The sequence below is a fragment of the Andrographis paniculata genome, unplaced genomic scaffold (assembly GCF_009805555.1).
Source record: "Andrographis paniculata isolate CXL003 unplaced genomic scaffold, ASM980555v1 Contig60END, whole genome shotgun sequence".
Lineage (NCBI taxonomy): Eukaryota > Viridiplantae > Streptophyta > Magnoliopsida > Lamiales > Acanthaceae > Andrographis > Andrographis paniculata.
In genome coordinates, this window is record NW_026137596.1 from 2,492,305 (window position 1) to 2,508,723 (window position 16,419).

The 16,419-nt window shown below is 33.2% G+C and overlaps 4 protein-coding genes across 4 annotated transcripts; all 4 read right to left on the reverse strand.

The window, feature by feature from the left end:
* Positions 1 to 1,049: 1,049 nt before the first annotated feature.
* LOC127260174 (cell division cycle protein 48 homolog) lies at positions 1,050 to 5,546 on the reverse strand. Its single transcript, XM_051287875.1, has 9 exons — positions 5,447 to 5,546; positions 5,146 to 5,311; positions 4,692 to 4,920; positions 3,849 to 4,615; positions 3,531 to 3,752; positions 3,375 to 3,446; positions 2,998 to 3,279; positions 2,378 to 2,737; positions 1,050 to 1,546 (listed from the first exon to the last, which is right to left on the reverse strand). The coding sequence occupies exons 1-9, from the start codon at positions 5,473 to 5,475 to the stop codon at positions 1,244 to 1,246; spliced, it is 2,430 nt and encodes an 809-aa protein (XP_051143832.1). The 5' UTR covers positions 5,476 to 5,546; the 3' UTR covers positions 1,050 to 1,243.
* Positions 5,547 to 5,876: 330 nt separating this feature from the next.
* On the reverse strand, positions 5,877 to 7,584 carry LOC127260175 (heavy metal-associated isoprenylated plant protein 3-like). Its single transcript, XM_051287876.1, has 5 exons — positions 7,414 to 7,584; positions 7,158 to 7,311; positions 6,719 to 6,948; positions 6,451 to 6,538; positions 5,877 to 6,377 (listed from the first exon to the last, which is right to left on the reverse strand). Exons 1-5 carry the CDS (start codon positions 7,420 to 7,422, stop codon positions 6,010 to 6,012), a joined length of 849 nt encoding a protein of 282 aa, XP_051143833.1. The 5' UTR covers positions 7,423 to 7,584; the 3' UTR covers positions 5,877 to 6,009.
* A 3,336-nt stretch (positions 7,585 to 10,920) lies between these two features.
* LOC127260176 (uncharacterized) lies at positions 10,921 to 12,679 on the reverse strand. Its single transcript, XM_051287877.1, has 2 exons — positions 12,292 to 12,679; positions 10,921 to 11,186 (listed from the first exon to the last, which is right to left on the reverse strand). The coding sequence occupies exons 1-2, from the start codon at positions 12,579 to 12,581 to the stop codon at positions 11,177 to 11,179; spliced, it is 300 nt and encodes a 99-aa protein (XP_051143834.1). The 5' UTR covers positions 12,582 to 12,679; the 3' UTR covers positions 10,921 to 11,176.
* Positions 12,680 to 14,148: 1,469 nt separating this feature from the next.
* Positions 14,149 to 15,333, reverse strand: LOC127259469 (probable xyloglucan endotransglucosylase/hydrolase protein 32). Its single transcript, XM_051286827.1, has 3 exons — positions 15,019 to 15,333; positions 14,693 to 14,913; positions 14,149 to 14,604 (listed from the first exon to the last, which is right to left on the reverse strand). The coding sequence occupies exons 1-3, from the start codon at positions 15,331 to 15,333 to the stop codon at positions 14,274 to 14,276; spliced, it is 867 nt and encodes a 288-aa protein (XP_051142784.1). The 3' UTR covers positions 14,149 to 14,273.
* Between the last annotated feature and the right edge of the window lie 1,086 nt (positions 15,334 to 16,419).

The following is a 16,419-nucleotide window of genomic DNA, read 5'->3' on the forward strand; positions in this document are numbered from 1 at the left end:
ATGGTACATTGAATTATTTAAATAAATGGTGTCTCGTTGTGCTATGCTCATGACTAAGACAACACAATATGGATATTAAATTTACAATTTTACTTCTTTTTTGTTCTTTATTATTATTATTATTTTGGCACTATATTGAATTTACAATTTTACTCCTTTTTCGTTCTTTATTATTATTATTATTATTATTATTTTGGCACTATATTGAATTTACCAACAAAAATCACGTGAGGAGCAGCTGCTCTTGGCACAGCCCCACTCGAAATCTTTTTTTCACCTCTCGCAACCTTACACGTCGCCTGCAACCAACACTCTTTGAAAATTCTCCTACCCACTTCACTTCACAATCGATTAGATAGAGACTTTTCACGATTTTTTAAATTTTTGAATTTTTAGAATATATAAAAATAAATAAATTAATATTTTATAAGATAATAATAATATTTGATATATTTCTTTTTAAAAGATTGAATAGTTTCAATTAAAAAGAAGTCGTATAAGCAGAGCCTAATGTTTATTTGATATAGAATTATGCATGTTGAATGTATTTACAAGTAGTTTTTTATTAGAGAGAAAAATAAAACAATTGTTTAGTCTCTCTCATACACACTTATTATTATTATTGATGAATATGTGATTTTAGCCTTTAGATTTTGATATATGTACGCATACTTAATGAAACTATTTATATTACTAGTAATCGACTAGTTATTAGTATTGGCAGTATGAGGTCCCCTACAATTTGTAGCCTTTTATATATAATAATTATTATAAAATAAATGCAACCCGCTGATCTCACCCACACCCTGCTTTATGACGTCATTATTAATATATAACAATTAATATGTATCTTTATATATATCTAAAAAAAATTATAATTTAATTTCTGATGCAACGCTAATTGTTTTGATCCTCTTAACTATCCTGAAAATTATTTATATATATATATATATATATCTGTAAGTGAATACTTGATTTCCAGGGCGGCATATATTTGATATTTAGAGTGTTATATGGAGCAGAAATGAAATTTAGTGAGTCCACAAGCATAATAATAATAATAATAATAATAATAATAATAATGTGACCAAATGAATCCAGGAAATATGAGCAGAGTATACAGACTCACTCAGTTGGGCTGAATGCAAATTGCATAGTGAATAGTTAATTATAATAATAGTGTTTAAATAGCGCAAATTTGAAGCAAAGCAGAGCAGAGCAGAGCAAAGCAAAACAACAAGGCTTAACTGTACAAGTCATCGTCGTCGGCTCCACCAGCAGGGGCTGCAAACGGGTCAGACCCAGATGCGCCACCACCGCCTGCTGCTGATTCAGCAAACCTGAATTCAGTGCCGAAGCCCCGCGACTGCTGCAAGGTCTGAGCAAATGCCTGGTATTTGCGTATGTCAGCATCGCTCACGCTTCGGCGAGCATATTTCATGGACTCCTCAAAATGTGCAGGCTTGATTTCAGCCACTTCGTCCTCCTCCACATCCTCATCCATGGAATCCGGGTTGCTTGCTCTCCTCTTCTCCCTTTCTATGTCCTGAAAGAAACAACCAGTTGTATATCCATATCACCATACTCTGCTTATAATGTCTAATACAACAGTAGAAGAAAAGCTCAACAATCGTAGACAGAAATCATTTTCATTAGATGATGAAACAAGTGCATAGACAACTTTCCAACTGGCACCTTGGCAGACAGATCTAGTAATGTTAGGGAAAAAACTTGAGAATTCTGTGTAAACTACCAAGTGATAAAGAAATACAAACTTTGAAAGAATCCGCAGTTTGAACAATTTGAATGTACTTCTAATATGGTAAACAGTTCACCCTAAAAGTTATATACTCTCTATGAAGGCAATGGTGATCAAGAAATAGCCACGTCATATCCCAAAATACCCAAAGAGGTCCAACGATTAACTATTGAGCAATGAAAATACTATCTCAAATTTTAATCGAGACTTTGAAATACTCCAAGTAGACTAGAAAACCATGAAAAGAAGCCTGTCTATGAAACAAAAGTCAAATATAACAATCTAAGACAAGTACCAAGTCAATTGGGGTAAGAAAAAGAACACTAATCAAATCAAGCTAGGGCAACATAATTGTAGAATTTTGAATCTAGTTGCCAACCCAATAGAATCATAACTGATTAGTGTCTGCCATAGTTACCGTTGAAGAAAATAAGAAATTGGTAGTGCGAACATCTTGATCCACACATGATCAACACATTGCTATGTGGTATTTCTAGATGATATGAGGATTAAGTAAATAGTATTGGCAAAGAGTTCCAAAGCTAGTAGGTTAAGACCCAAAACATTAATTGGGATATAAAACAGAAAAGAAAACAAATAAATGGAAAGAAAGCGTACCTTTTCAATGTTCTCCCGTATGGCATATTTGCATGCCCGCTGGCATATTTCGGTAATATCAGCCCCGCTAAATCCTTGAGTATACTTTGCAAGAGCCCTCAAATCAACATCCTTTGAAAGTGGTGATTTTCTGAGGCAGGCCTTGAAGATTTGATGGCGGGAGTCTTCGTCGGGCAGAGGGATATATATTAACTGATCAAGACGGCCAGGACGAAGAAGTGCAGGGTCAATTATGTCAGGTCTGTTAGTGGCTCCAATGATAAAAACAGTCTTCTTTGCATTCATGCCATCCATTTCAGTCAAAAGTTGATTGAGAACACGATCAGCAGCCCCACCAGCATCTCCAACACTGCTTCCTCTCTGCATCCATTAAAGAGAGTTGTTTCATGCAAGCATCATCTTTTTCACTTAACTATGAAAGCCACATATTGCTGATCTCTATATGGCTAATTAGAATGTTTAAGTTTCAGCTGATAACAGTGCCCCCGCCCCTAAAACCTATATGGTGCATCAACTTTTACCTTGTCTCAAATTTCAATATATAAGGCTAACCTATGGGTTTGCATAGCCACAAGGCAAAAATGTCACATAGGATTATTAAAATTGAGAAAGAGCATGACCTGAGTAGCAATAGAGTCAAGCTCGTCAAAGAAGAGGACACATGGAGCAGATTGCCTAGCCTTGTCAAAGATCTCACGAACATTGGCTTCACTCTCACCAAACCACATTGTAAGCAGTTCGGGTCCTTTCACACTAATGAAATTGGCTTGACATTCATTTGCAATTGCCTTGGCCAGAAGAGTTTTACCACACCCGGGAGGACCATAGAAAAGAACACCCTTTGAAGGTGACATGCCAAATTTCTCGAACTTCTCTGGATGTTCCACAGGATATTGAACAGTCTACAACATAGTAAACAGATCAGCAATTTCACCACGATATATATACTTCATTTTAGAAAGGTATAAACTCAAATGTTCTAGACAATTTATAGTACCTCCTGAAGTTCCCTCTTGACATTTTCAAGCCCTCCAATGTCTTCCCAAGAGACATTGGGCACTTCAACAACCTGTTCATAGATGTACACAGCGCAAGAACATAAGATATGATAAAACAACAAATATGACAATATTCCAGACAAAATTTTACTCACCGTCTCACGCAAAGCAGAAGGATTGCTTGTTCCGAGTGCTGTGTGGAAGTGTTCATTTGTAACAGCCATGGAGTTAAGTATCTCAGCATCAATGGAATCATCTTCCAAGTCAATGACATCCATTTTTTCTCTGATGCACTGAAGTGCAGCTTCAGTGCAGAGTGCTGCCAGATCAGCACCAACATAGCCATGAGTGTCTTTAGCAATCCTTTCTAGGTCAACCTGCAAAGCAACAAGATGATTTCCATACAATTGTTAGTAAAAGTGAATGTCGATTACAGAAAAATAGCATGTAATCTTTGTAGGTGTGAGAATTACATCATCAGACAGCTTCATGTTTTTGGTATGAATCCTAAGAACCTCAAGCCGTCCAACTTCATCAGGAACCCCAATGTCAATTTCACGATCAAACCTACCAAACCTTCTGAGAGCTGGATCAATGCTGTTTGGCCGGTTAGTTGCCCCCATTACAATAACATGTGCACGAGCTTTCAGCCCATCCATGAGAGTCAAGAGCTGAGAAACAATCCTCCGCTCAACCTCACCCTGTGTTTTCTCTCGCTTAGGTGCTATAGAATCAATTTCATCAATAAATATAATAGAGGGAGCATTCTTCTCAGCCTCCTCAAATGCCTTTCTCAGATTACTCTCACTCTCTCCAGCTAATTTAGACATAATTTCTGGCCCATTGATTAGAAAGAAGAATGCACCAGTTTCATTTGCAACAGCCCGAGCAATTAGAGTTTTTCCAGAACCTGGGGGTCCATAGAGCAAAATTCCCTTAGGAGGTTTGACACCAATGGATTTGAACAGCTGAGGATGCCTTAGTGGTAACTCCACCAGTTCACGAATCTGAGCCATTTGCTTTCTAACACCACCAACATCATCATAGCCAACCTCATCAAGCCTATCCTCATCTTCTCTCCTCACAGGTTCTCCCTCGCAGAATATTTCAGTATCAGGGGCAACAACACAGTACTCCCCAGGGTCAGTCTCGACAACTTTAAATTCTACACTTCTCATCCCTCCTCTAACAAGAAAGTGGTCTCCTTTCCTCACAGGGCGATAGGCCTCCACAAAATAAGCTACAAGATAATAATAGCAGTTAATCATACTTAACCATAAGCCACAAAAAGTAAGAGACAAAGTTATGGAGCATACGTTTGAGATATACATCAAACAGATCCCCAGTGATTCCCTCGATCGTATCATCAATGGGCAGTATGTGTACACGCTTTCCATATTTAACATCTGGGCATTGGTGTATAGATACAACATCAGCCAGCCTAACCCTTAGATTTGACCTGACAACCTTATTCATCCTGATCTTTGGCTCTTCACATGTCTCGTCTGCAAGGGCAATGCATACGGTATCTTTTCTTTTCTTACCCTGAAAACCAACAAAAGACATTTGAGCCCGGCAGCAAACTCCAAATTCTACTCGTAGTTCATATGCAGGTTCTCAAATACAGATCAGTAAGAAACAAAACCAACTAATATATTCCTCTACATATTTCATCGGATAAATAACCCTAGTCAAGCAATCGCAACCCATCCAACAGTATTAACAACAAATAAACAAAATAAATAAAAACAACATTAAAAGGCTTCAAACCTTAATCAAAATGGTGTCGCCACGAAAGAGCTGAAGCTTTTCCATTGTAGCCGGGTGGAGAGAGACGACGGAATTATCGTCGCTAACCGCCTCATCAACGATTAGCCGATTAGCTGCCTTCTTCCTCTCCAGAATCGCGGTGGAGAAGTCCTTCTTCCCTCCCTTACTGTCCATCTCGAAAAATACAAATACAAATCGATTATTTCCTGCGGCGATTACTCCGACAACCAAAAATTAACAGAAATACTACAATCCACCCCAGGCGAGTTACTGAAAGAACTCCAAATTTAGGTCTACTTACGCATCAGAAGACTCTGCTTGGTTACTCATCTCTCCGGCGGCGATCTGGAGATGCGGTGGTCTGGAATTGAAGAGGTGCTTTCGTTTGGAACAAGAAACGTAGTTCTGATACACGAATACCATTCAAGAATATATACACACAAGCACGCACAGACGACGTCGTTTTACAATTTGGGCTTTAACCTTTGGGCCTTATGGGCTATTACTGTATAAATTTTGGGCTTCATATTACGACTTATAAATTCCGTAAACCAAATTCATATTTTTATTGTCTCATTAATGGTTATATATACAGGTTTTTGTTTGTTCGGTGTTTTGATTTCATTTAATGCTTATAAAAAATAATATTGTATTAAATTTTGCTTTTATTTAAAAATAAAATATATATTATATAACAAACCCAAATATTTCGAACTTTGGTTGTTGCATTTTATAGTCAATTCTTTTACATTCATACAACCATTTTTAATTCTGATTTTAATTCAAAAATAGATTTATTTGCACTCATTAATATATTACCAAAATAGCTGAAAAATCATACTCAGTTGGCCTCTTAAGATTCAGTCACATGACATTGCACGCGTTGGGATTTTCATCGCTGAACATATGTGGAGCTTGGTAGGATCCGACTGCATACGGGTTGTACTGAAACGGATCCCCCGCAGTACCAGACCCGTTCACAAAAGAGTACGGGTACGGGTAAGGGTAAGGGTACGGATCCACCTTCTTCTCTCCTCCATCTTTATCAGTGCCGCCGCCGCTGCAGCCACCGGCGGTCTTTCCACTGTTATTTTTCTTATCTCCTTCCTTCCTGACGATCTCAACGTCCTTCTTCAGCTGCCTTCGAAGCGACTCGACCAGAGCTTTCATGTCCATGGCGCCGGTCACCGTCACCAGATTCTTCTGCCTCTCTATATTCATGTGGTGAAATCCTGCAATTGCAAAACGCCGTATCGGAAGGCAGACTCGTTGAGAGGAGTTTTGATAGAGTAACGGAAACCCTACCTTTGGTCTTGGTGACGGTCCGGTGGATTCTCTCGCTGCATCCGTCGCAGTGCAAGTGAACTTTCAACGACACAGTCGTCACCGGCGGCTGATCGTTAACATACATGATGATACAAAATTAATTCATGGAAATACTGCGTGCTAACGCGCGCACACCGGTTGCTAGCATGCGCCGACGGGTACAGAAACGACGTCGCATGAAGCAACACTACTAAAAGCGCGAATACATGATGCGTACGAGTAGGCGCAGAATAGCACGAGTAAGTACCTCCTTCTTCTCCTTGGCTTTTTGCTCATCGGATTTCTCGTTTTTGTGTTTGGATTCGTTCTTGTGCTTGGTGTTTTGTTTATCGTCGGTGTTCTGTTTAGGCGGCTTTGGCGAAATGATTTCAACTTTTTTGTGCGTTTTCCGCTCCACAGCTTCTCGAAGCTTCGCCGGATCCACCTTCCCGACGACTGTGATCTTCTGGTCGTCTCCCATGGCTACTGCTTCCACTCCTTAAACACAATTAACCATAAATTGTTTTTCAAGTGAAGAACCGCATAAATTTCTCTTACTCGAAAAAAAAAAATATAACAGAATGCATCGTAGACTCCTCATTCTTATTTTGAACGTCGAATCGTTTTGCTCGATACTTCAATGAAATTGAAATTCATTCTATTTCAGATTCAGATCATATACAAACAGACGCATATGTACGTAGTACCATCAGAAGAACGAATGCATCTAATAATTTTGGCAGCGCAGCCATGGCAATGCAATTCAGCTTTCAAAACGATGACCCTGGGAATGCTGCTGCTATCATCCTTCTGCGCCTTGCTCTGCTCTCCGCCATTGTTAGTACTCTTCTTCTTCTCGTTCTGCAAAATAAATACAGAGATGAAAAAGGCAGTAATAATAATAATAAAAAAAAAAAAAAAAAAAGCAGCAACAACAGAAACAGGAGATTGCACACGTCTTACCCCGCTCATTTAGAACTGTGGCGCCTGAGATCAGACAGTGAGTGTTCACGGCGGCGGATTGGGCGGTTGCAGCGTTGTAGTGGTTGAGAGCTAGCCGTGGGGTGAGGTGGGGTGGGTACAGTTTGTTTATAGTGAGCCGTCATGGCAGGGCAGCATCACTTTTATATCAGTCTCTGCCTGTCAGGTTGGGATTTTTTTTTTTTTTTTATTATTAACATATATTTTAAATTAATATTAAGTATGATATAATATAACTACATACAAATTTATATTCTCTAATTAAATACTAACCCGTAAATGAAATTTAAACTGATATTATTATATTGTTGTATGTGTTGTCTTTACAAAAATAATATGCATATTAATACAGTTAGTACCAACCAAACATATCTTTAGTTTAATTAAACAAATATTTCTTATCATATTTTTTACTCATGTATTATCCCACAATCTCAATAAATATATAAAAATTATCATCTCAAACTTATTCAAATGTATCTCATTATGATCCTTTCAAAAAAATCTAAATTCTAAAAGCATATTATTTGATTTGTGTTTGTATCTAAAAATTGTTTGACATAATACTCCATCCCTCCCATATTTATATATCTATTTGCTAAAAATATTAGTATTATATTGAGATAAAACAGAAATAAAAATAAAAAGATTAAATTACCCTATTAGTATTGTACGATATAAAAGTAACGACATTTGTGTAATATATTGTAAATTGGAAGAGTATTTGTAATGTCAGATGGTACAATTACTGAAAAAAAAATAAAATAATACTTTGTCATAAGACGGACCAAAATAAAAAAATAGATAGATTATTAAGGGACGAATGAGTATTTCATTAAAAAATAATATTCTTAAATACAATATAATAATAATAATAATAATAATAATATCCCTCCAAAGTCGTAACACTCAAAAGCCAAATAAGCATACTCCACTGAGTGAATTTGTGACAGTATAGTCACGAGTTCAAACTGCTAACACTTCCAAATCTAACATGCAACACATAGTTTGTCTAATGTTACTTGTCAAACTTAATTTTGCAGATATTAAGTTCACTCAAAAATTTATTCAAATTATACTTGAAGAATAGGGTTCACATTTATAAAAATAAAAAATTAAATGCTCATTACCAATTTGTTTAGTCGCGTTTTCCACCTTATTTCGAAACGTTCATCAAATGCTTAAAGGGATGGTAACAAAGCCGTAATAAGTTTTGCAAGTTTCCGGATATATTTTTTTGTCAAAATATTATTATCTCCATCTAGCTCTAAGGTTTCATTTAATTTTTGCATATTGATATTTGACTACTAATTATTATATAAAAAACATAGTACAAATTTAAAAAAATTGCAAAAATATTTTCATTAGTGTCTTATAATACTAATAGAAAGATATTTATAAAAAAATTATATAAATATAAAAATATTTTTAATATTAAATATAATTATACAAAAGTAAATATGACCTTAAAAGATAATGTACTTTTTTTTTATACTTCAAGTAAAATAAATATTCTTTCAAATTATTTCACTAACACGCCCTTAAGAATTTGTCCAATTAGGAAATTATATGCCGCATAATCCATCTACTTCAACTCACTCCAAAACCTGCTGCATTTAAGACCAATTCCAAAAACTCACTTTATTTTGATAAAATATATTTATATATTTTTCTTATTTTGTTGATTATATAATACTTTCTTCGTCCTTCCGTGAGGGTGAATTCTTTTATTAGAAATACGATTTTTTAGGTAGTGTAGATTAACAAATTATTAACAATAACTTATGATATTAATTTATTATTTTTTATATGAATAATATTATTGGTATTGTAAAAAAATTTAAGATTATATCTCAAAAAATATATGCAATATGGATATCATTTTATAAATAATAAAATTTTATATACTTCCTCCGTCTCGTAACAAAGGATCTATTTTTCTATTTTAGTCCGTCCCATAACAAAGTATCCATTTCCTTTCTTAATAACTGTACTATCTACTTAACATTACAAATATCCTTACAACTTACAATATATTACACAAATGTCATTACTTTTATACCACACATACTAATAAAGTTATTTTAGTCATTTATACTTTATTTCTACTATATCACAATATAATACTAATATTTCTAAAACTACGTGCAAAAAACAAATGGATATTTAGTTCCGCGACGGAGGGAGTAATACAAATAAATAAAAAAATAATAGATAAAAAAATATGTTAATTGAAGAGAAAAAAATAATGGAGTTTTGAGTGCTCCTACGTAAAATATTAAAAATTTAATTAAATTGATTTATATTTGTTAAGTATATTTAAAATCGATGAAGTTCCCAAAAATAGAAAAAGATCATCATGGGACGTGTAAAAAAGAAAAATAGGTCATCTGTGGCGAGAAGGGAGAGTAAAATATAATACTCCATTCGTCATTCAAATCTATGATCATTTTCCTTTTTGGATTGTCATTGAAAAATATTCTCGTTTTCTTTTTTAAGTAAAAAATTGTTATATTTTTGATATTTTTTTTACTATAAAAAGAAAAAATAACCATTATTAATCAATTTTATTAATATCCGTGTCCGATCAAATGAGTACACATTTGCATGACGGAGGGAGTAACAACTTTCACATTTTAAATATTTAATATTCTAAATTTAAAAAATCTCAATGACCTATTCATCGTATTTTTTCCCCAAAAATATCAAATCAAACACATATTTTTTTATTTTTTATATTATATTAAAACTCAATTTAATATTCAAAACATCACATCAACACCTATTTATAGCATCATACAATTATTAAAATTCAAAATTTTTACTATTCAAATCCCAACTCAAAATCCAAACTCCCGAACAAACACACCCTTATGGAAATATGTTTTCAAATGTGACAACGGTATGGCGATTACTAAATAGCAGAAGATCGATGACTCATAATAGTAATAAACATAACTTAAAATTATATATAAAAAGAAAAAAGTAATGAAAACAATAATAGTATATAATTACACAATTTTAAAATATATATATATATATATATCTAGATATTAGAGTAATAGAAATAATAATATTAATTTTAACACCAGGCCGAACCGGAGCCAAGACAAGACGCACCCTAATTGTATCCTCCTAAATGTTTTCCCTCTAAATAATACACATCAAGCATCTTTTTTATTATTGTTATTATTTTTAACTACTTCCAAAACACTTTTGCATTCGAAACATAGATCAAAGAGTTTGTTTTATTTTGGTTTGAAATCAAAATTAAAATAATTCAAACTTTTCACATTTTTTAATAGAAATATATATATATATATTTTTATTTATAAAACATCACTCAAAATTATACAAAGAAACAGGCAATACCCTACTACTATCATACAAATTATTTCAATTCCAAGTTCTACTAGTCCCCGAATATCAAAATGCACTCAAATCACATCTAAACAAACCCTACTGCTAAAATTTATAATTCCAAACAAATTCCATTGAAAATTCTCTGAGAGATGCCTGGTTCAATTGGGAGGACAAACAATGCACAATTATGTGATCAAAATGAAACACTTTGTATGGAAAACTAGCATAGGACTAGTCGAGACAATATTTTCACCATCACCACTTATAATTCAACCATAACCAAAGAATTCAGAAAACCAGTCATGGTGTTTTGGCTCACTTACATACAATGCTGACATGGAAAGTAACAGGGCAACGCCGGGCACCAAATAGCTCCTGAGTTTCACAGACCCCTGCAACCAGAATACAAGGGTGCCTCAGTGTTGGAAAAAAATGAACAAAAGCACAAAACACGCGCCCCACCCATATGGGCATATTCTAATGAGCCAGGAATATAACACAACTGCTACACACTAGTAAAACCATCATCATATTCATTACGGCGCCATTCAGTGAAACATTCTTCTCTCACTGAGAAAACTCAAATACCATTTCTATTGAAAGCAACAAGGACACTATTCTAAACACTTGCAACATAATACAAATTGAATGATTCTAAATGGATTGCATTCAAGAATGATTCTAAGTTTACCAAAGATTGGCCAAATGTACTTGTTGAGATCAATTCACTATTATAAAACAAATTGCATAGTGTTCAAATTTCACACAAATTTCCATCCTCTAACTTTTCTAGGGAAAATCAAAATTGAAGGAAAAAATAAGTGCAGGTGTCGAAATAAATATATACAAAGCCATGTATACAGTTTTGTGGATTATGAAGGATACAAACAGCATTAGCCTACCTAGAAAGAACACAGAGAGCAGAAATTTTAGCACATCAATGGGAAAATACAATAACTAGAAGATATAGTTCAAAAGAAACAAGGTTTATTGGATCTTGGGGTCTCTCCAAATGGAGGAAAAGGTTTTACAGAATAAATAGGGATAAAATATCTGGATGATTGTAGCCCCCTCTTAGTCGCTCGACAGAGGAGATTGTTCATCATCCATTACCTGTAGGACACTCAACATCACAAATACTTCTCGAATTATTTGTGTTCATCATTCGTGTCCCTTTATTCATGATCCTTAGAGTCTACTTCTGATTCCTTAATGAGAGTATATCTTTGTCTAGATCAACTCAGCAGATCGTTAAAATACTGAAAAAACAGATCGAATTCCATCTGAATTGAGTTCCAATTCAAATTATCAAACATTACTAAGCTAATTGCCAAAATGGCCAATCCAATTTTACTGCCTACCTTCATTTACAACGCTACCACAGATACCCAAACATCGATTACGTTAATATCCTAACATCGTTAATGCAAATAGCAATCAACACAATAAATCAACAAACAAAAAACAAATACAAATATATGTCAACGTTATGTATACCTGACTTTCTGCACGAGAATCGCTTTGAGTTTTCGCGCGAGGTCCTGCGAGCGAAGCTTCCGCTCCAAATTCTTCTTGGCCAGAACACGCTTCTCGGAATTCTTAATATGGCATGTCTGCTCGCTTTTAATCAAGCGTTCCATCCCACTAGACTGCATCTTCCTCTGCATAATAGCCAACGCGTGATCCAAATTATTATTCAGAACCTTCACACGGATGCCTCGCCATTGCTGTAGCTGCGAACCCAGAGAGCAATTCCCCAATCCTCGCTTCGCCGTCGCAAGTATCATTTCCGATTGGAGTTCGATTTTCCGATCCCTTCGTTCTGCCTCGTTAGGGCTTAAAGACGGCGTCTTTTCATCTTAGGGCTACAGTTGCCGTTTCACATTTCTAATTTTATTTTTATATATTTATTTATGTACATATAGCCACGTAATTTAGATTTTTTTAAGTCTAAATTATATAACTAGCTCGCAGTTTATTTTTATACGTAAATTTTTTAAATATTAGTATTATAATGGATTACAATGAAAAAGATAAATATTTTTATCAGTAATGTGTAATATAAAAATAATAACATTTGTGTAATGTAGGGTAAGTTGGAAGAATATTTATTACGTTACAATTATTAAATTAAGAAAAAGTAACATTGGTAGGGACGGAATTGAAAAATGACAATATTTCAATAAGACGGACGAAGTATTATTTTGTATTGTCTATTACATTTATAACTATATAAAATTAAAATATCATCACTTTTTAATAATTTACATTTATGTTAATATACATTTACTTTTAGGGTGTGTTTGTTTGGGGAATTGGATTAGATTTGCACCATTCATCTCATTTTTTTCCCCCAAAAATATTAAATCAAACAACTATTTTTTATTTTTTATATTATACGAAAAATAAATTTTAAATTCAAAACATCACATTATACAACTATTCGAATTCAAAATTTTTACTATTCAAATCTCAACTTAAAATCCAAATCCTCAAACAAACACACCATTAGTAACTAGTAGTAAAAATAATGCAAGATATGATATCATGGTAAAGTAAAGATATTTTGTAAAAAAAAATAATAATAATAAAGATATTTAATAAAATAATTATTTTATAATTAGATAATCTAAAATTAAAATATATATTTTCTGAAGAACATAAATGGGTGTGTTCTTTTACAGAATTTTATATAAATTTTACTATTTGTAAAAAAAAATTATTTTATAAAAATATCAAATCAAATATATATTTTTTATTTTTATATTATATTATAAATTAATTATACATTCAAAATATTATATCAATACCTATTTATATCGTACAATTATTTTAATTTAAAATTATTACTATCCAAATCTATGTCAAAATTCAAACATCCGAATAAACACACCATCAATTATGAAGACGATAGTATAGATTTCTTTAAAAAAAAAAAATATATATCAAAATAACAAGGGACAATAAACTTGTGCCTTTTTTATTCCCAAAATAAAATTTATATGCTCACATTTTCTCTTTTGATATTTATTGTACAAATAATAGGTTTGTTTGTCCACAGTTTTTTGCCCATTATTTTTTTCTTCGATATTATTTTTAATATATATTTTATTATCTCACAAAAGTCAACATTCAATATGAAATATTATATTTTTTATACTATCGACACAATCATTTATATTTTACATAAAAAAAATTCAAATCAAAACACTAAACAAACAATGAAAAATTTAGTGTTTTAATTTAATTTTTTTTTAGATAAAATATAAAAAAAATGCATCGTTAATATAAAAAATAATATTTTATATTAAATATTGACTTTTGTGAAATGACAAAATATATATATATATATATATAATGGCCAAACAAACCAAATATTTAACTTCCAGATTCATTAGGAAGTTTGGCCATCTCAATACTCTCCGAACTAAAATTAATTACACGAAACATCCAACCAATCGATAATATTAAATGGCAACTTAGCACTCGGGAGTGAACTTGTGGTCTCTTTGTGGATCAATGCAATAATCATACACCTTGTAATTATTCTGCACCCATTCCATCGCCGCCGACTGCTGGCGGCTCAGCCCCGTCGACCCCGCCGGAGCGACACCTCCAATCTTCGCTATCTTAAAATTAGAATAGTTAGCCACAAAGGGCTCGTAACTATAGTTGGCTTTGTATTTCCCGTTCTCGGTGGCCCAAGACGACGCGTCCCAAATCGACCCGTAAACCCACATGGGCCTTGCCGGAAATGTAGTGTCATTTGTCTTTGGATACTTTCTTATCGGCACATCGTCCACGAGAAAACTATATTTCAAGGAAAAAAAAAATTATAAATTAATAATTAATACATGTACTATAATATATATATTGTGATTAATTAAATTTTACATACATAATCTCATTAGGATTCCAGAGAATGCCGTAATTGTGAAAATCTTTAGTAGGATCAAACCAAAGGTGGAATTGCATTTCACGGCCAACCTTAACATCTCCGTCCCCGTTGCCTTTGATGTACACATTTGTTTGGACAACGTAAGGCTTATCCAATGTGGTGCCCAAAAACTCGACATCGATCTCATCATGGCTACCGGGATTTTCTTGATTGTTCGATAGCTACATACACATACACAAACACACACATATATAAATAATGTGTCATATTTGGACATCAAATGCATTTATCTCAATATATGCATTACATTTAAGTCAGATTCTTACATAAAACGACGAAATGACTCCAGCAGTGTAACCAGACTGAAGTTTAACGGAAGTTCCAAAATACCCTGATGAGTAAGGAACCAACGACTTGAACCCACTCCCTGTGGTTGTGTCGAGCCAAATGGTGAGTGTGCCGTTGTCGAGCTTTTGGTGTTGTGGGCCCCACAAATTCGCGAACCCTTGGTTGAACCCTATCGAGCCAATTCTTGAGGTGGGGTAGTACCCTGGTGAAGGTGGTCCATCGCCATTGACATAACTTCCCATAGCTAATAATATGATCGAAATAAAGACCACATAGTAATAAACAAGACTCATTATTGCAACTACTATCTACTCTTTTGTTGGCGCAATGCATACATATATATAGACATAAGAAATTGAGGGCTAGATTGTACGGAAATGGAATAGTATGAATTTTTATATTTATATATATATAAAATCAGTTGATATATTACGATCGATAGTTTTAAATATGCCAAAAATGGAATGGAATAAAAATTGTTAGTTAAGCAATAATTCATTTGGTGGTTATTATGTATGCGGGTGGGAGTTGGAGAATTAATTGTTTTGTACGTATTCTTGTGTTTAGTAGAAGAAGAAAAAGTTATTTTGGACATGAACGTAACGAGTTTTATAGGTGTTAGGGTTTGAACATATAACTTCACGAAATTCATTCTTACACCATCAGGTCATTTATTACGGGACAACAAACCTATGTTTTGACGATTTTAGTTTGAGATGGTGATTGAATATGATATATGTGATAAAATAAAAAATAAAAAATAAAATAATATGTTTTTATTTTAGTTTGAGATGGTGATTTAATATGATATACTTCCTCCGTCCAGCTATAAACTATACATATTTATATTTTGGGACGTTCAATTACAAAGTAATCATTTCATTAAATATCCCACTTTTTTTTTTCCACAAATACCCTTACTTTACATCACATCATTACTTTTATACCAAAAAATAAGGACAAAAATGTCATTACACTACTTTTACCTACCAATTATAATTAAAATACTACTATTATTTCTTAAACTCCGCGCCAAAAGTAAATGTATACTTTATCCGTTGACGGAGGGAGTATGTGATAAAATATAAAATAAAAAAATAAAAAAATTATTATTATTATTATTAGTATAATAGACACTAATAAGAATTGTTTAATTGAAAAAAAGAGAGTCATAGTTACTTGCATTTGAGACATTTTTTATAATTTAGATTTAAATCATTGAAGTGGAAATTTATTACTGTAGAGTGAAATGTGTGAATAAAAAAGTTGTAAAATTCAAATCAATAAAAATATAACTTTTTATTGCATGAAAGAAATTTATACGTATATATTATTAATTTTTTGGGCAAAAAATTCAATGCATTAACCATCATCGGAAA

Coding starts and splice junctions, on each gene's coding strand:
- LOC127259469 (XM_051286827.1), bottom strand. CDS start 15,333: ATGAGTCTTGTTTATTACTATGTGGTCTTTATTTCGATCATATTATTA. Junction 14,914..15,018: donor GAGTCATTTCGTCGTTTTAT/GTAAGAATCTGA, acceptor ATGTGTATGTAG/CTATCGAACAATCAAGAAAA. Junction 14,605..14,692: donor TGGAATCCTAATGAGATTAT/GTATGTAAAATT, acceptor CTTGAAATATAG/TTTTCTCGTGGACGATGTGC.
- LOC127260174 (XM_051287875.1), bottom strand. CDS start 5,475: ATGAGTAACCAAGCAGAGTCTTCTGATGC. Junction 2,738..2,997: donor TTGACTCTATTGCTACTCAG/GTCATGCTCTTT, acceptor TAATGGATGCAG/AGAGGAAGCAGTGTTGGAGA. Junction 1,547..2,377: donor TACGGGAGAACATTGAAAAG/GTACGCTTTCTT, acceptor TGTTTCTTTCAG/GACATAGAAAGGGAGAAGAG.
- LOC127260175 (XM_051287876.1), bottom strand. Junction 6,539..6,718: donor AAGCCAAGGAGAAGAAGGAG/GTACTTACTCGT, acceptor GTTAACGATCAG/CCGCCGGTGACGACTGTGTC. Junction 6,378..6,450: donor GACCGTCACCAAGACCAAAG/GTAGGGTTTCCG, acceptor TTGCAATTGCAG/GATTTCACCACATGAATATA.
- LOC127260176 (XM_051287877.1), bottom strand. CDS start 12,581: ATGATACTTGCGACGGCGAAGCGAGGATTGGGGAATTGCTCTCTGGGT.